At 49.1% G+C, this 19,385-nt stretch overlaps 1 protein-coding gene across 2 annotated transcripts in view; it reads left to right on the top strand.

Annotated features, from left to right (window-relative positions):
• Positions 1-19,385, top strand: part of NUP214 (nucleoporin 214) — a 90,442-nt gene that overhangs the window by 31,696 nt on the left and 39,361 nt on the right. For both annotated transcript variants that reach the window (XM_037492903.2, XM_037492902.2), the window contains exons 19-24: positions 287-469; positions 1,024-1,109; positions 1,203-1,286; positions 8,375-8,587; positions 10,352-10,513; positions 12,725-12,827. In XM_037492903.2, coding sequence (XP_037348800.1) covers positions 287-469; positions 1,024-1,109; positions 1,203-1,286; positions 8,375-8,587; positions 10,352-10,513; positions 12,725-12,827 — 831 coding nt within the window. The remainder of the gene's footprint in view (positions 1-286; positions 470-1,023; positions 1,110-1,202; positions 1,287-8,374; positions 8,588-10,351; positions 10,514-12,724; positions 12,828-19,385) is intronic.

Here is a 19,385-nt window from a genome sequence, read left to right as displayed (position 1 = left end):
TCTCACATCCACATAGTTGACTGGCGTTTCACCGCTTCAGGCCCTTCCCAGATTTCTACCCTGTGCCTTTGTGGTGCAGCTGGCCTGTGTGTCCATGGCTGCGTGCTCCCCTTCAGCTTCAGTAGGTTTTCACCCCCCTTTCTGTTCTAATAATTGCTTCACTCTTGTCACTAGTGGTTCTCCATTTTATCCCTTTCACTGTTAAATAGTTGATTTTTTCCCTCCTGGTGGGAGGTGTCTTTCCTCTGACCATTCGTGTTTACTTCTTCACACCTCATCGACACAGGCGCCTGCTTGTGCCAGAGCGGGAGACGCTGTTCAACACCCTGGCCAACAATCGCGAGATCATCAACCAGCAGAGGAAGAGGCTGAACCACCTGGTGGACAGTCTCCAGCAGCTCCGCCTCTACAAGCAGACATCCCCGTGGAGCCTGTCCTCGGGCTCGCCTGCCCCTAGCTCCACGCACAGGTGTGTGGGCCTGTCAGCCCCCGGCACGCAGTAAAGGGTGTGAGGAGATGGGATGCAGGGCCTAGGGGGTCAGATGGGGCTTAAAGTTCCTCTGCTATCTGCCACCTGTGTGGTCCTGGTCTGGCTGCTTTGCCCCCGGACTGGCTCTAACTGCTGCCTCATGGGTGACTGAAGAGGGAGGCCTGGAAAGCACCGGGTCATGAGCCGATGAAGCAAGTTTAGGTTGACTTACTGTCTTAAAGCTCAGTTTGGTAATTTTGCTTCAGTGTGGTGGCCCTCAGCCTAGCCGTTAGTTTGCCCCTGAAGTTAGCAAGTTGGGTTTGTGTTTCCCTTGTGGGCTGAATGTGTAGATTTTAACCAGTGTTGCGTGTGGCAGGGTGGGATGTCATGTTAGGGTCATTGCCTTGCCTTTTGGACTGATGACATTGATTGGGGGGATACACTCATCTCTGCTTGTCTTTAGAAGGCTAGTACTCCCCACTGCCCGCACCCCGTCCCACCCCCTCAGATTCTTAGGTAGTGATTGGTTGGTTTGTAACACTCTTCTGTTTCAGTTTTGATAGTGACCTTGAAAGCCTGCGCAATGCTTTGTTGAAAACCACCATAGACTCTCATGCCAAACCCTTGCCCAAAGTACCAGGTAAGTCAGTTCTGAGTCGCTTTGTTCTCTTCTGTCTACTGACTTCAAAAGAACCGAATCGTAAGCATTTATGGGCTCACGTATTTCTTGCAGCTAAACTGTCCCCCGTGAAACAGGCACAGCTGAGAAACTTCTTGGCCAAGAGGAAGACCCCACCAGTGAGATCCACTGCTCCAGGTAAAAGGAACAGGCCCTGCATTTTTTACCACAAACCCATACCTAGGTTGGGGGTGGGATTGGGCTTTCATTTCCTAATAGGTGATAGAGACAGTGTCCCCAGACTGTAGTCTGAGTTTTGGAGTAAAAAGTAGCTCATGCGTGTTTGATGAGGCAGCTCGTGGTAGCTGTTTGGGGGTTCCCCTGTGTCTTCTGCAGACCTTAGCTCATGTGATAGGCTTCCCAAGGGTTCGGGGATGGCTGAGCACTCCGGAGACCCTCGCCTCTGCCTGGCTGGAGTGGCTTTCCTTTTCCGACTTGTGTGGGGTTTTGGGTAAGACTGCATGTGGGGGAAGCCTCCTTAAGAAAGTGGAAAGCATTACTGACGAGGCAGTGGGGACTAAACATACTCGCTGGAAAGAGCCACGTAACTGCTGAAAAGAATTTTTGTGATTAAATTGTCTAGCTAATTACCTGAAATTTCTTCTTTGAAATACTTGCTCTTCATAACTTCACAACTAACCTGGCTTTGCTTTAATGCCCACATATGCTTTTTTCTTTGAAATTCTGTTCTGAGTTTAACTGTTTTTTTATGCCAACAACCAGAATACCTTTTGGTAATTAAAATAGCACAAGGAAATTTAATAGTCTTACTATGCTGCAATTTGTTGGTTTTTCTATAATTATTTAAGATAAAGAAGTTAAAGAAGTAAACAATATTTGTAATCCAGTGAATTTTTAACTAGCATTTTTCCTTATCCAAAGAATATGTTCTCTTGGTCAATAATTAGAAAAATATGGAAAAGTATAAGAACAAATAAAAAATCACTACCGTTCTTCAATTCGGATACAACATCATGGCATCTTATCTTGCAAAACCGTGAACAGCCTCGGGCAGCAAGTGCCCAGAACAGAAACGTTCATCTGTGTCCCCTTCGGCAAAATTGAGAACCAGAACTTGTGGCCCCCATCTCCCTGCGCCCCTCTTGGGCAGCCCCAATTTTCCTGCTCCCCAAAGACACTACTGCCTGGGCATAGAAGGTGGTAGCATTTGCTTTTATTAATTTGATTTTTTTCTTTTGACATTTTTAATTTCTACTTATCATTTTAAAAATTTCAAATTCCCAGTTGTAAGAATAACACCGTGAGCATCCCCTTGCCCGTGACCCGGGACTCCAGCGGTGTCTGCACAGCCTCTCCCCACATGAGTACTCGGGATGGTTATTTTTTTTTTTTTTTTTTTTTTTTAAAGATTTATTTATTTATTTATACAAGCACTGGGTACAGTCAGAAGCGCGGGAGGGTGAGAGAATTCACCAGAGCCAGAGCGGGGAGCAGAGCAGGCAGAAGGACCGAAGTACACTGCTGAGGGGAGCAGCGGGTGGCAGGAGAGGTCTGCGCGCCATGTGGGACCCTCCTCCAGTGGCCGGGGAGCAGCCGGGGATCGAACCAGCACTGCAGAGGCTGCGGGCAGCTTTGCAACCCAGCGCTCAACCGCTGCGCCACCGGGGTAGGCCCTCGGGATGGTTATTTTTGATAAATTACTTGAAGATAAGCTGCGGGCAGGACCTGTGTCGTCTCAGAACAAGGACCTTCTCCTACACAACCACGATGGGGTGATCTGTTCAGGAAATTAGCACTGATGGTATTCTGTTAGCCAGCCTGCTGTCCACTCTCAGAGTCTGCCAGCTGCCTGCCCCCTAACGTGTTGCTCAGTCACTATTTAAAACCTGGGTTCTAACCCAGGACTGTCCATTGCATCAACACTCTCTGCTTGTCTAGAGTTCTACTACTTAAACTTCTCAAATGCTGTCATTTGGTTTGGGCTGGTTTGGAGCCTCCGCAGACTGTGTTAGTTCATTCATTCAGTCTCTAGGGTGTCTCTTGTTCCACATCAGCCTTGTAGGAGTCATCCTTACTGCATGCGGCTGTTCCCTGTCTTGTTGCTTTGTGAACGCGCTCCCTGTGCGCATCCAGTCTCCTCTTGGTGGACATCAGCTGTGTAGCTGTAGTAGAATAGGACGTTCTGAACATTGGCGTGCACAGCGCTCACGGAGTACCTGTGCTCCTTCCGTTTGTTCACACAGCCCGGAGTGGGCTTTTCAGCACACGCTCTGCCCACACACCAGCTTCAGTGGGCTCTGGCATCTAGTGTTGTGTGTCTTCATGCGTTTACCACGACGTGTGACTATTCCACAGTGTCACACCCTTGCCAGGCTTGACCTTGCCAGTCTTTCCTTTTAACTATTCTGGTGTGACCTTTTTATATGTTTGCTAATCATTTAAATCTTTTTTTTTTTTTTAATGAAGTATCTGATTAAATCTTTTGCTCTACTGGGTAATCTGTTTTATTGATTTGTAAGTTTTAATGAATTCTGGATACCAGCCTTATGTTGGCTATAGGCGTTACAGATACTTGGTTGCCTTTTAACCCCGTAATGATACAGGCTTGTCTGCAGTGCTCTGTGTTCTGTTTAAGTCTCTTGGTGACAAGCATGTGCGTGTCTTTATTGTCTAGGAATGATAAGGTTTATCTTGCAAATTTAGATCTCTTTATCTGGACACATGATCTTAGCCAAGAGGCCAAGAAGTGATAGGGCTCTTTATCTGGAATTGATTTTTTAAAAACCATTTCATGTAGCATGATTTAAATATAAAATTCATCTGTTGTAAGTGTACAGTTTGGTGATTTTTGGTAAATGTATAGAATCGTGTAACTGTTACCACAGTCCACTTTTAGAACATTCCGTCGCTCCTAGTTCCCTCGCATTGGCTTGTAACCGCTCCCTCTGTCCCAGCCAAGGCTCCTCCATGTTCCTTCTCTGTGGAGCTGCCGTTTTAGGAATTGCTTGTTCACGGACTCATGTTGTCTTCACCTTGGCTCCCCACCCTTAGTCTGTGGCGCCCCACGCTGCGTCCCCTGTTTCAGCAGGTCCTTTCGTTGACGGTGTTTCCATTGCATGGATGTGCCCTGGTTTGTTTGTGCTGTCAACAGAGTGCCCCAAAAATCTGGAATCAATTTTTATGTATGATATGAAAGTATAGCTTGTATCGTGTGTTGTATTTAGACATCTGATTTTCCCAACTCTTCATTGAAAAAGACTCTTCCTGCTAGGCAGCCACTCTTACGATAAATCAGTTATCCTTATGCCTATGGGTCTCCTGGCCTCGTACAGTGATCAGTAAACATTACTGGCACACCACCCTAATTAGTGCTAACATAGTCTTAGCACTGCTCTTTGCCAGCCCCTGAGGCTGTGTGGCCAGGGTGATAGCCTATTCAAATGAATGAAAATCAATAAAGGTAAAAATTCAGCTACCCAGTACTGTTAGCTTGTTAGATCTCTGGTGCCTGCTTGGCAGATGTGACGGGTGGCTGCTGGAATGGGAGGCAGGGAGACAGGGAGCATTTCATCACTACAGAGAGTTCTACAGTATAAAGCAGGGGTTCCAAGCTTTTCCTTAGAAGGCAGAGTAAGTATTTCATCCTTGAGGCTCCTGTTACTTTCTTCGAACCTCAGCTCTGCCCTCGTACAGGGACAGCAGCCACAGACAGGATGTAAATGAATGGGCACAGCTGTCTTTCAGTGAAGTTTTATTTCTAAAAGCAGATGGCCGACCGACGGTGGTTACGGTTGGCTGACCCATGAGGTAGAATGTTTGGCTCTGCTTGGTGCTGTCCATTTCCATGTTAATATTAGAATTGTCTTGTTAAATCCCACCTCCCTCGATCCACAGAGGAACGTGGGTATTTTGAGGGGCATGGAGGTGAGCCTCTAGCTGGCTTTTGTGCTGCGCTGATCCCCACGCCCCTCGTACGGTCACTCGGGTCTTTGCCTTCCTTGATGTTTCCTGCCTGCAGGCCGAGCCTGCCTTCTGTTGGACGTCTGCCTAAGAGTTACGAGAGCACGCCTCGTGCACTTAGAACGGTGGGCTTTTCTTTAATTTTTTTTTTTTTTAAATGCAGTGTTTTTTTTTTTTGTTTTTTTTTTTTAAGATTTATTTATTTATTTGTTTGTTTCGTTTAATTATACAAGCACTGGGTACAGTCAGAAGCGCGGGAAGGTGAGAGAATTCACCAGAGCCAGAGCGGGGAGCAGAGCAGGCAGAAGGACCGAAGTACACTGCTGAGGGGAGCAGCAGGCGGCAGGAGAGGTCTGCGGCCATGTGGGACCCTCCTCCAGTGGCCGGGGAGCAGCCGGGGATCGAACCGGCACTGCAGAGGCTGCGGGCAGCTTCGCAACCCAGTGCGCAACCTCTGCGCCACCGGGGAGGCCCCTTTTCTTTAATTTTATGTTTTATTTTCTGTCAGATGCGGGGCCTTAGATGCCATCAGACCGTCAGATTTTTTGGAGCATTGGCTTTGTATGCGGCTACCTGCCTCCCTGCACTCCTGTGTTCGGGTGTCTGGTTCTTTCTTGGGCTTTGTACGGAACTATTTTTACTATTTTTCGTGTGGAAACATTTACATCCTTCATGGATAAAAGTGCTTCATTTCTCCTTTTTCATTCCTTTTATTTGTTTTTCATACTTTATTTCACTGGCCTGGCCCTGCAGTGCAGAGGCCAGTGAATGACCAGTGGGCTCCTTGCCTGGATCTCAAAGGAAAACTCTCTGCGATGGCCCATAAGCTCAGCACTTTGCCGCACCTGTGGAGATGACCGCGCGTTCTCTATTTTCTCCCTGTTGATGCAGCTCTCTCCCTTTCCTTATGACATCACATTTAAGCAGAATGAGATTCTTTGGGTTCCAGAGGGGTAGTCGAGCATTCTGATGCCTTCCTGGTGCCAGGGAGCCGATTGCTGGTCACAGCAGGGAGCGGCACGTGCCAGCTGAGACTGCAGTGCCCGGGGAGAGTGGGCCATCAAGCGCCTGGCCCTGCGAGCAGGCACGACTGTTGCATCTGCAGCTGGCGGTCTTCCTCCCAGGGCCAATGTGTGGTCGGGAAGGGAAGGAGGGAAACCGGGACTCGTCCCTTGGGGCTGCATTGTCCCTTCAGCTTCTCTAGCCAGCTCTCGAGGGCGACATATCTGAGTCCTCTTTTATCGCTTTAGAAATGAAATTTTAGAGAAACTATTGAGAGCAGCGTGGCCCAGGAGACTGCAGGCTTGTGATTGTTTTCCAGGATGCTGTCATGACCTCTCACAGACTTAGTGGTTTAAATCACCTTCTGTTTACGATCGCACAGTAGTATGTGTGGGTCACAGATCCAGGCCCGGAACGGCTCTGGGGGAGGTTCCACTTCTCAGCTCACCCATTTCTCGCAGCTGTGGGACTCGGGTCCTTGTCTCCCTGACTGTGCTCTCCAGCCCCTCTTCTGTGAGCCGCTGCTAACGCCCGACCCTGCTGTACTGCCCCTCTCTGCCTTCTTTGAGCCTGGACGGCCTCCAAGAGTTCGCCTGTAGAATCTAGGATAATCTCCCTATTTTAAGGTGAATTGGCAAGAAACCCAAATTATGCCTGCAAAAATTCCTTTTGCCATCTGATGCAGCTATCACAACATAACCCGGGCATGGGCCCAGGGCGCAGAGGGTTAGAATTCTGCCTGCACAGGGTCCAGCTCTAACAGAACAGTGCTGGTGAGAAGGGGGTCTCTCAGTCAGATACACCTGCATTGAATTCTGCCTCTGCCATTCCCAGCCTCATGACCTTGCACAGATAACCTTTTTTTTTTTTCAAAGATTTATTTATTTATGCATACAAGAACTGGGGTACAGGCCAGAGGTGTGGGGGATGAGAGGATTCACCAGAGACAGAGTGGGAAACAGAACAGGCAGATTGACTGAAATACACTGCTGAGGGGAACAGCGGGCGACTCAGGAGAGGTCTGCTGCGCCATGTGGGTAGCTCCCTGGCCGGGGATCCAACTCATGCTGCAGCGGCTGTGGACAGCTTCATAGGTTGTCTCTTAACCCCTTGTGCCACCAGGGAGGCCCTGCACAGAAAACCTTTCTAAGCATCAACCATGCATGAGATACAGCAATTTCTAACTCATGGTATAAGTGTGAGGATTAAGTGGGCTGAGGTCCACAGATGCCTAGGGCAGCACGGGGCTCCAGGTAAATTCTCAATAAATGTTCGCTGCAGCTCACTGGTGCTGCTGTGCCCACAGATGGAATTCCTAAGTGGCCCACTTGCATCCTTACTTCATCCAAACTCCCACATGGTACCTGTCAGTGGAACCTTCTGTGGTAGTAGAGATGTTCCGTGTGCTGGCTAATGTGGGAGCCACCTGTGGCTATTTGAAATAGCATTTGAAATATGACTGGCACCACTGAAGTGTTGAAGTTTTCTAGTCTTTACATTATTTGAATTTAATAACTACACTTGGCTCTTGGCCACCCAGTTGAGGAGCCCAGCATGTTCCACTGGTTCGGTCATAGTCTATTATGTTGCAGTTACATCATGAGAGAGGAAATCTCGCAGTGATGTGCCACAGGACAAATGATCCGGAAATACTAGCAGTGTTTTTCAGTAACTCGAGGGGAAAGGGCTGCTGTCGTGCTTGATTTTTACTTTTGTGGCACACACGCAGTCACATGCATGCTGGAGCTCATGGTGGGAAGTAACACAGGTGAAGCTTTACGCATCTGTGGTTTGTAGGAGGAAAAGTAACCAGGGAAGGTCACTGAATTTCATTAGATTTATCTGGACGTGTCTGCGACACTCAGGATGGAGGGCGTGGCGGCTCGTCCAGGTTGCACCCTGCCTGTTCTTGGAGCCATCGCTGGCAAGCGAGGGCAGCGGCAGAACTTCATCTGCTCAGGAGCATGTCTGTTACTCTCCTGACTTTGCTGCTCTGCCTGTGAGAACTGGTGCAGGCCCGGGTCTTCTGCCTTTCACTCTGGTGCTTCGTTTCGGCTCTCACGTCTTACTTTTTTTTCGACAGTCACAACATTCCCCCGCTCCCCGGCTCAGCTGCCCACAGCCCTGCTCGAGCACAGACCCTGCCCCAGCTCTCTTTGCTCCCACTTGGTGGCCGCCGCTCCCACGTAAAATAAAAAGTAGTCACGTCACTTTACAAATGAGATGTTTCTCGGTCGACAGTGACAGTTCACTTTCGGGCTGGCCTGGCATTGTCTAATTGTCTTTTGTCGTGGGCTTTGTAGCCAGCCTGTCTCGGTCCGCCTTCCTGTCTCAGAGATACTACGAAGACTTGGATGAAGTCAGCTCAACCTCATCCATTTCCCAGTCTCTGGAGAACGAAGACGCGCGCCCAGCCTATAAAGACGACGATGCTGCGACCCAGGCCCCTCGCCATACCCCCGTGACTCGCACATCTTCCATCTTCACTAAATCTCCTGGTGTGATGGGAGATTTGCGTAAGTAAAGAACCAGATGGAAAGTTATCTTTTCACCTGCTAGGTTTGTAACTAATGAGGGAGCTGTAACTGGGTTTTATACTACCATACCAGTCAGTCATTGGGTCCAGCACTTTTCTGCTAATAGTCCAGAAAACCAGAAGACTGATTCAAAACAGGGGTGTTCCCCTGGAAAGCGACTGGCAGGATATTGTGAAGAGGAGACTCTACAGGGTCCATACTATCACTGCTGGACCAGCTTCTGTTTATCTACACAGGTCTTCTCAGGAGTGAAAGGACAGGGCTATTTTCCTGTTCAAGCAACATTCACAGTCATGCCCTTCAAATTCTGGCTCTTTCAGCCCACTGCTTGTAGCCATGTTCTGTCTGAAAGCTCACCAGCTATCATGCAGCTTGTGGGACTTGGCTCACTGCCGGGACCTGCGTGCTGATACCTGCTATCCAAGGTGTTGGGGCTCCGGCAGGGCACTCTCGCTGTGGTGCCAGTCCTGGAATCGAGAGGTTCTTGGAGAGGAGAGCAGGCAGCTGACAGATGTTGGCATGAAAGTCACATTGATACTGGGCGATAAGGGTACTAAAACTGGCCAAGGACAGTACCCAAAGAGTTTACTGGTCACTGTTAGGTTTTCCATCCGTGCACACAATTGCAAGACCAGTCAGGTTCAGGGAACAACAATAATAAAATTTATTTAACAAACAGGGGAAAACAAAGAATCACTGAGGCCCCAAGTGGCCGGTTATCTCACCCCAAGTGGTGTCCATGTTTTGAAGTCCTAAACTGGAGACATCTAATATGGCGTCTTACCGCCAGTGGGGGCCTGGAGCCCCTGGCAGCCAGACAGTAGTCTGGGATCCAGCTCACAACAACAGCAAAAGACGCAACAGGAGATGCTCAGCGGAGCTGCTGAGATGTGCCAGCTCAGTCAGACAAGCAGCACAAAACAGCAGCTGCAGCAGCCGAACGGCCCAACAAGCAGCCACGCTCACGCCACTCAGGGAGGTGCCCAGCTCTGGGTCTTTGCTGGCTGTAACAGCAGCAAAGCCGGGGACGGTTTTAGTCGCTTGGCTACCTGCAAAGCCTCAACTTTTCTCCTCTGAAGTTGGCTGCTGGAAGCCTCTCCACGTCCTTCGGAGGCCCGCACAGCCTTCTGGAAGATGTGCGTGGTGGGGGCTGGGATGGCTGATCCTGTGGGCTGCCCTGCAAGTCCCCTTATATTTCCTATCTGAGTCTCCACCCACGGATTCTTTTTGTCCGGGCGTGTTTCAGCTGGGCTAGTCCTTGTCACCTGCATCCCCCTCCAGGGGGCGACCCTGTAACAGCCTTTGGCTTCAGCCCTGGGTACGTGTTGAAAATGCACTATTATATAGATGCAAAGATCGGATGGAATGACTGATCCCGGGGCCTGCTTCTGCAGCCCTTTGTGTTTCCTATCTCACCCCCACTCATCTTTTTTGTCTGGGTATATTTCTGGGGCTATTCATCCTCACCCGCTTCTCCCCCTCCAGGGGGCACCACCTGTAGTAGCCTTTGGCTTCAGCCCTTGTTACAGGCTCATCTCAGTGTCAAGAAGCAATTGGGTGAAGTGTTTCAGCTGTAGAGGCGGCAGGCAGGCACGTTGCTCGGGGCCAGCCTGTTGCGTGCTGGGCCTTCCTGTGCTAACACAGGTATTTAGTGTTAACATTTTCTCTTACCTGATATGGAGTATGTACCATTTTAACTTGTCTGTGTCCCACTCTCTCACTTAATCTTTCTCTTTCCATCAGTATCTACATCTACTAGCAAAATCACTCCTCAGGGGGCTGATAGCACAATGCTTGCAACAAAAACCGTGAAACACAGCGCCCCTGGTCCTTCCCACCCCATCTCAGCTCCCCAGGCGGCCGGTGCAGCGGCACTGAGACGGCAGAAGGCCAGTCAGGTGCCAGGTAAGAGCTGTGGCCGCACACCTGCGGGGACTGCTGCCCACTGATCCTGGCCCCACAGGAGGTGCCAGGAGACACTGCTGCCTTCCAAAGAGAAAACTGGTGTGGTAGTGCCCTCCCTGTCTTGGGGAGAGTTCCAAGAAGGCAGAGACGAGGCCTGAAACCTTGGTGTTTAAGAGGAGTCTGAGATCTGCCACATTCAGTTAAGTGGGAAGTCAGTGGTTTTAGATGAAGCTGTTAGTCCTTGCTTTTGGCAATGCTCCCTTCATTTTTAATTTCTTAAGTCTGCTCACAGCGCCCTCCAAGGGAGGCAGGCAGCAGTGGTTTGCTGCTGTTTGTCAAACAGGATGTGCCAGAAAACAAGACAAGCCTCAAATGAATGAACCTTCGCGGTTAGAGCCCCACTAATGTGAAAATTGTCTTGATCTCATTTTGGGGGGGGATAGCCACCCCAGGAGGTAGATCTGGACATGCGTGTTGGCTTTTTAGCAGTGTTTGGGCCCAGAGTGGTACAGTTTGCCCATTGCCAGGTGGTACGAGCCGGGCCCCAGCCCTTGTCCTCCCCCTGGCCGCACAGTGCCTCAGGCTGCAGTTCAGCCTTGGCAGAGGATGTCCACCAGCTCATCAGTGTTTACATTTTGTCAGTGGTTTGTGGCTGTCCAGAATTCTCTACATGCACATTTCTAGGTAGTTGGCCTCAAGTACATCGGTTGTCACCAGTTTATAATTTGTACAAACAAGTGGTTCTCAACCAAAGGTTAGTTTGACCCTCCCCCCAAAAATGGTTGGCTGTGTTGCTGGCATTTACCGTAGCGCCCAGGAGCGCTGCAAACAACTGAAGTTGCAGAGGGCGCCCCACAACAGGGGATTCCTCATCCGCAACGTGGCAACAGTGCCCAGGTTAAGAAACTGCTGTGAATCAGATATTCTTGTTTGGACTGAATATGGTTATTTTTTTAGTTTCATCACTGCTTAGAACACATATCAGGTTAGACTTTTTTTTTTTTTTTGGAAGACTAAAAAGGCGTGGTGGTTTGATGTACATAAAAAAGAATTACCATTATTCAACAGTAAAGGTTTCTAAGAAAAATTCAAATATTAAAACCCTTTGTAAGGCATCTGAAATAGATATGAAACGGCATAAACAAGGTGACTTTTTCAGGTACCTTTGAACCTTCTGGGGAAAAGGAAAGAATTCTGTGATGTTTTCTTTCAATAGTACGTGGACCAAGCAGAATCTTGGCATTATGCTGAATAGGTCTGAAATCAAGCTGAGAGACTCCATTATTTATAAACTTAAAATCTGCCAGCACTTAGGATTATTCCACTCTCAGCAGGAGGTGGCGTGACTGCCATTCTCATTTTGGAAGCAAAAATTTCTAAGGTGTATGCACCTTTGAATGTGAAAGATTAGATATGTGCGGTGGTAGCGAAGCGTCGCTGGAGGCGGCTCTGAGGGAGGGAAGAAAGCAGCTGCCCAGACCCGCCCCTACCTGGGTCGCAGTCTCTGTCAGAGACGAGAGACCTGAGAGCTTGGCTCAGGCCTTAGTTTGTTGCTCGTGTCAGCTAGTCTTCTGGGTCACAGTTCTCAGTTACAGAGCACCAGACAGCGGCGTGAAAGCAGACACGCCCAAGATAGGGCGGCGAGGAACCGGTCCCTCTTGCCATTCCTCCCTTCAGGACCGCTCGGCCTCTTCCCCGCTCTCATCCCAGCACCGTTTTCTTTGTGTCCATCTTACCAGGCCTGCTCGCCGCTAGAGAAGAGATAGTACCGTAGACACCTTTGTGTTCTCAACACCCACCACGGACTCTGACCCTTAAAAGCCCTTGCAAAGGAGTGGTTGACTGGAGGGGGGGCAGGGGGACGGAAGGACTCCCCCGCCTGTCTGTTCGCCCACCTCTCTCTTTGCTCTTTCCAAGACGTGCCAAGCAAGTAGCTGCTATCTCAGCTCTGCTCCACAAAAGCTGGCCGGGACATTCTTTTTCCCTCCACTGGTACATATGATTAAATGGCACAGAGCTTGACTCCACAATCTTTACTAGCAGAGGAGGCCAGGAGCCCCGGGGAGCACAGCGCTGCAGACTCACTGAGGAGATTCCATTACATAAGGCCGCATTCTGCTGGAGCGTGGGCCCCGATTATTCGCTTGTATATGTCTGGGTCTTTGATCCTACTGCAGTTAATATGTGTCTCTCTCTCCCCTATTCATATAGCTACGAGTACTTCCAACTTTAACTCATCTTGGAAGCCTGCCTCTGAATTGCTAAACATGCAGGAATGTAAGGATAAGCAGACCACCTCCTCTGCAGCCATGGGGTATGTTACTCCTCCGCGTGTTTGTCTGAATCTTCCTGGAACAGCAATGAACTGCCTGCGGGAGCAGCAGGGCTGCCGGCCCGGGTCACCCCCTGTAGAGCCTCCTTAACCTGAGGTTTTTAAGAGCAGTGGATAACTAATTTGGGGAGCACGTTGGGCTCTTGGAGGATCTTCGTCCTTAGCTTGCCAGTAACAGCTGCCTTAGCCGCCTCTGAGCCTGTCTTGGTGACCTGCCCTGCACTGGCCATCTGCTGGTCTCTGTGCAGTAGACACGAAGGCTGTTACGTCAGGCAGAATCTTTTTCGTCTTCTTTTTTAATACTCTGGAACTCTCAGGGTTCCAGAGTTGATGTTTTGCTCTAAGGCAGACGACTGATTGGGAAAATGCAGTGATGACCTTGAGCTTGACAGTCTCATAGTGGGGAGGCCTCACTTCTTTCCTTTAGGCATTTCTCTTCTTTCAAGTCTTTTGCCTTTCATGTGAAAAGGCAACCTTTGAAAAGGCAGCAGTTCTGTTTGGAGACTTCCAGCTTCTCTCCCCGCTGGATTGGCCAGCGGGGTCATTCCTGCCAGAGCTCACTTTCCTTTAGTCTGAATCTGTGTAGAATTCAAGGCGCTGACCCCTTCCCACCCTGGGCTGCACACTTTATAGACAGACCATTCCCGGGCCCTGTCACTCAGTGTACTTGGTTCCAAGCTCACGCTAGTCCAGCCCAGCCTCCCTGGTAACCTGGGGAAGAGCTGAGGGACATTCCTCAGCAGGAATGCATGTAGGGAAGGTGAGGATCAGTGTCATTCAGGATGTTAGTGTCTGGAGCCCATGATCCGTCCACAGCTGGCAGTGCAGCCGCAGGCCCGTGGTTTCCTGCATCATGCCCATGCTGCTACCCCCAGGACTGGTCTGCCCGCTGTCTGCTTTGGCTTTTCCTAGCGGCCTGCCTTCAGCACTCTGCTGCCCTTCTCTTTTTTTCTGCATTGATCCTTTTATCAACGCTGCCTGTTCCAGGTATGGTTTTGGTTATCTCAGGGCCATGCTACCACTCCCCTGCAACCAAAAAAAGCCTTTGCCTCTCTCTCGTAGTGACCTTGAAGCTTTGCTGTGCTGTTTAGACCAAGATGGCATTTGTCAAGTGGTTGTAAGTGTTTCAAAGGAAAAGGCTCTGTGGTTTTAGAGTCAGACTCGTGGTCAGATTCCTAGCGTAAGGAAGGCAAAGAGAAGCCACTGAAAGGCGGGATGTCGCCTAAGACAGGAACCCCTGGTGTAATGGTGAAGGAAATGCAGGCTAGTGTTTCTGAGCTCCTTTGGGAATGAACGCTGTGCAAGAGCACCCCTTGGAGATGGCCCGGTGCCCTTTCTCAGCCTTGCTCCCCGATGGGTCCATCTGCTGGTCTCTGACAGCACCTCGTCAGGGGGCAAGTCTGCACCTGCTTTTCTTCCGACTGAAGGGAAATGGACATAAGAGAGAGGAATCTCAAAGACACTTTCCTCCTGTCTCCACAGAATTAGACCGTGCTGCAGTTACATGACTTGCTTGCCCAGCACGGTGCCTGGAGCTTCATTACTTTTTTTTTTTTTTTTTAAGATTTATTTAATTTATTTATTTATACGAGCACTGGGTACAGTCAGAAGTATGGGAGGGTGAGAGAATTCACCAGAGCCAGAGCGGGGAGCAGAGCAGGCAGAAGGACCGAAGTACACTGCTGAGGGGAGCAGCGGGCGGCAGGAGAGGTCTGCGCGCCATGTGGGACCCTCCTGCGGTGGCCGGGGAGCAGCCGGGGATCGAACCGGCGCCGCAGAGGCTGCGGGCAGCTTTGCAACCCAGCGCTCAACCGCTGCGCCACCGGGGAGGCCCGCTTCATTACTTTTTAACCATCATTTATTGAGTAATAGGGAAACTCTAAGCGTCATTGACAAATGGAAATTGGTGTCTGCCATCTTCCCTCGCCCCCAGTAGAAAAATTGAGAGGGGAGTATGTTCTTTACGAAACGGCTTGCTCTCAGCTTCTGTTAGCAGTAGTTTCCTGAGTGTACTTTCTTTTGTTCTGCGTTATTTTTCCGAGTGGCATCCAACAGATTTATCACTGGGTCAGCTTACATATTTCGGCTGTTCGCACCTTCTGTTCGTTGGTTTCACCCATTGTATTAAGTAAGTGTCCTGTTCTGAGGAGGGGGTTTATCAGGAGCAGCCCTTACTGGGGCACTTCCCGCGCAGTGCAGCTCTCAACCACCCAGCTCCCAGGGCCGCTGCTGCGAACCCCGCCTCAAGTGTTAGGGCTACGCTGGAGAGTATCCGACTCCCTTCATCCCCTCTCTTCTTTTTTTTTTTTTTTTTTTTCAAGATTTATTTATTTATACAAGAATTTGGGTACAGGGCAGAGGCACGGGATGGTGAGAGAATTCACCAGAGACAGAGCGGGGAGCAGAACAGCCAGACCGAAAGCACTGCTGAGGGGAGCAGCGGGCATGACAGGAGAGGTCTGCCACGCCATGTGGGTATCTCCCTGGCTGGCCGGAAATCAAACCCATGCTCAGAAGCTGCAGACAGCTTCATAGTGCTGTGCTCAACCCGCTGTGCCACCGGGGAGGCCTCATCCCTGCCCTTATGGAGGACATCTGCCAAGCTTATCATGACGTGAGCAGCTGCTTGGTTACATCGTAGTTAAGCTTCAGGAGGAAATACAGAGGACGCGCTCTATGAGGTTGACTGATCAAGTCTGGGGCTAAGGAGGAGGTGGGTCAGGAACGGGGGTTTCAGCTGAAGGTTGAACGATGACTAGAAATTGCCGGCTAAGGTTTGGGACTGGGGTGCACAATGTGTGGAAGCCAGGCCTGGGCAAGGCAGAGCACATTTGAGGTGAAGTGAAGGGAAGGCCTGTGTGGCTGAGACCTACCTGGTCATCAAGGGAGGGTAGGCACTAGCTTGATTTCCAGATGAGGTGGGATTTCCAGTTGGTTTGTTTACAAAACACACCAGACCATCATTGCTTCGGGGAATGTTGGTGTGCATGCACGCATTCATTCATCCTTTCAACCAGTACTTAGTGAGCTTTTTGGGTTTTTTTGTACTCGGCAACAGAAGTTTAATTTTTGTTGCCAATAATACAGTGCTTGGTGTTTCCATTAACAACAAGCCGCTGCAGAGAGATCAGTTGTATTAAATTTTAATGTATCAGGATCATGTTCTCTAAACTGCCTGCAGGCTTCTGTGGCCTCCTTTAGTAAAGTTCCTCGCTAGCTTCCCTGCGGTTGTGTGGAGGTGGTGTCCATCCATCAGAAGATGGTTCTTTATCAAGAAGTCCTTCTTCCTGAACTCAGGCAACAGAAGGAAGCTCAGCGGTCTCATCTGCATGGGCGCCCCAGGCCACTGTCATGGGCTCTGTCTCTGGAGTCATTGAAGAGCGTGCTGCTTCTCCAGGGCTCCGCTTGTCCTCAGGGCTCACAGACACAATCTCCTCTAGGAATTTTTTCAAGGTTGATCCTGATTCAAAGTGCATCTTGTCTTCATGGGCAGCAGCACGAATCGATCCATTTGTTCCACAGGCATTGCCAATTGCCACAGGAAGTGATGACATAACACCCTGTCCCTGAAGTTTTATTTCCTTCCTCTTCCATTTTGCATATGTCATGCTTTTCCATAATAGGGAAGAGAAGCAACCTTGCCCTGACTGGTCCTGGTAGCAGGCTAAGGAGTTCAGATCAGTTCATGTACATCAGCCAGCTGCCACTTAGGAGCAGACCTAACTGAGAAGCTGGTAGGTGACCTCGGGACTGGCCTCCATGGCAGCCAGTGCTGGCCCTCATAGCCGCGCCCGTCCCTCTCCAGCTGTGATGGTCACCGCACCGCTGATTCCGTACTAACTGAGCAGCATCTTGCTGACAGTGCCCACGCCGCTGTTGGTGCAGGGGTGCAGCCGTTAGCAAAACAGACCTAGAGAATCTCCTTCCTGGTCATGGAGAGACCATCAGTGACATAAATAGGTAGAATATGTAGCACTTAAGATGGTGATGGTGCGGCGGAGAAAATTTAAGTGGGGGAATTGTGTCAGGACTATTGTCTGGTTTGCAATTTTAAATATGCGTCAGGGGGCGCCTCCTACACACACTTAGTGGCTAAAATAGCTCAGAAATACCAAATCCTGTTTCTTTCACCATTAAACTGGATTTCCCTGACTCAGTTAATGGCCTGCTTTTCAGTGACTTGACACTTGACGTTAACAACAAAAAGGTCAGAATGCAGGTTGCCTGTATCCTAAGGAAGGAAGAGCCATGGTGGACCTTTGGTGGAGTGTGTCAAGCAGGTTTCAGAGAGGTGCAGGTGGGTCTTGGTGGCTGGAGTGACAAGGAGACCTCGGGAGCAGGCCCAGGGCGCATGAGGTGTGTGATGTCCAGCCAGGCACCACCAGGACCCAAGTGCCCAGCCAGTCGATATTCTTAAGCAGTTAAGTAACCTAATCTGTTGATTTTTCTGTTGTTTTTTTAACTTTGGCAGTTTTTTTTTTATTTATTGAGGCATAATTTACATGCAATGAAACCCATCTTTTGTGTGTGTGTAAAATTTTGTCATCTTTGATAAACACAAATAGTCGTGTATGTTTAGCTAGATGCAGCCGATTCTTGTTTCAGAACAGATTCAGGTCTGGAATCTGCTGGGCTCCTGAGTATCCTCTTTGGTGAATTATCAGTTGGTATGTGCTGCCCATGTATCGGATGTATCGGGTTGCTTGTGTTTTTTTATTGTTAAATTGTTTGGTTGTTTATATATCTTAGATAACTTCTTGTCAGTGTTTAAATATTTTCTCCCATTCAGTAGGGTGTCTTTTTAATCTACTTATATCATACATGGAGTTTGAGAGTAGCCCCTGCTGTTATCCTTTAAATGTGTTCGTAGAGGGCTTCCCTGGTGGCGCATGGGTTGAGCACAGCGCTTTGAAGCTGTGCGCAGCCTCTGTAGCGTGGATTCGATTCCCAGCCGGCCAGGGAGATTCCCACATGGCGTGGCAGACCTCTCCTGTCGCGCCCGCTGCTCCCCTCAGCAATGCTTTCTCGGTCCATCTGCCTGTTCTGCTCCCCACTGTCTCTGGTGAATCCTCTCACCCTCCTCACCTTGGACCCATACCCCAGCTCTTGTATAAAAATAAGTAAATCTTTAAAAAAAAAAAAAAATTGGAAAAAAAAAAATGTGTGTAGAACTTGCATTGATTCACTTGCTTTTGTTAATGGTAATTTTTGTCCTCTTTTTCCTGCTCAGTCTGGCTAGAGTTTTATTCTTCAAAGAACCAGCTTTTGATTTTGTGGCTTATTTTTCTGTTCTTTTTCCCCTTGATCTTTATTTCATTTTTCCCTTTGCTTTGGGTTTTGTTTACTCTTTCTACCTTAGGGTGGAAGCTAATATCGTTGATTTGCCATCTTTTCTAACACGGGCATTTGGTATTATAAATCTCCCTAGGAAATGCTTTGACTGCATCATACAGATTTTCAATAAATTGTATTTTCATTCAGTTCAAAATACTTTAAAATTATTCTTTGGTTTCATTATCTACCTGTGGGTTATTTAAAAGTGTGTTATTTCAAAGTAATTTGACATTTTCTAGATGCCATCGTGTCACTGATTTTTTTATTTCACCCCATTGTGATTGGAGAAGTGCTTTGTACACCTTGAATTCTTTAGATTTATTGAGACTTTATGGGGCGGGATCAGCAAATAGTAAACAAATATTTTAGGCTCACAGACCTATTTGTCTCTGCCTTGCCTCTGCTGTGTGGCCTGAATGCGGTCGTGGGCAGTGGGGGCTGAGAGGCAGGGCCTCGTCGCCACGCGGCTGCTCACTGGAGCAGGCAGTTGCCCGGGCCCGTAGCTGCCAGCCTCGGACCTAGAATATAGTGCCCTGGTAAAGTTCCTTGTGCACGTCAGAAGAACTCGTATTCTGCTCTCGTTGCTTAGAGTCCCGTAGAAGTCAAGTAAGGCAGCTGATGGTCTTGTTCAGGCCATCTGTATTCTTTTCTTCCCCAATAGTTACAATAGATACTTAAAGTAGTATGTACACAGCCCAGATGAGTTCTGGATTGTACATTTCAGGCTTAACCAACTTCATGAAAGTACTTTGAGGGCAGCTGCATCCACAGATTTCCACTATGGGATTGTTTTTTGCCTGTGCTGTTTTCTCTTTTTCTCGAATAACCTCCTCCAGGTAAGATCCAAGGTAGAGCTGGTCCTCCTCGCCTTTTGTCCACTGCTTTTTAGGCAAGATCTGCTGCCTAGTGTCAAGTCCCGTGCTCTCAGCGCCAACCTTCCATGGTAGAAAGTTTTCAGGAAGTCTTTCTGTGGCTTCTTTTGCCTTATCATCCTCATGTGCTGGAGCTTCGCTTTTACCCAGTGGTCGGGCCCCGCAGCTGGTCACTCCATTCCCAGTGCCCCGTAGCCTCCAGCTTGACACTGTAACTGCTCCTGCTCACCCTGTGCGCCCCGAGCCTTTGTGTTCCTGATGACTTGTGTCTGCTGGTTTTCCCAGTGATTGAGAATCGTGTTAGTGCTTTCCGCTAGAGTTGTGAATTTGTTTA

The sequence above is a fragment of the Talpa occidentalis genome, unplaced genomic scaffold, assembly GCF_014898055.3.
Source record: "Talpa occidentalis isolate TD23 unplaced genomic scaffold, MPIMG_talOcc4v2.1 talOcc4.7, whole genome shotgun sequence".
Taxonomy (NCBI): Eukaryota; Metazoa; Chordata; class Mammalia; order Eulipotyphla; family Talpidae; genus Talpa; species Talpa occidentalis.
This window is presented reverse-complemented; position numbering and strand designations above follow the sequence as displayed.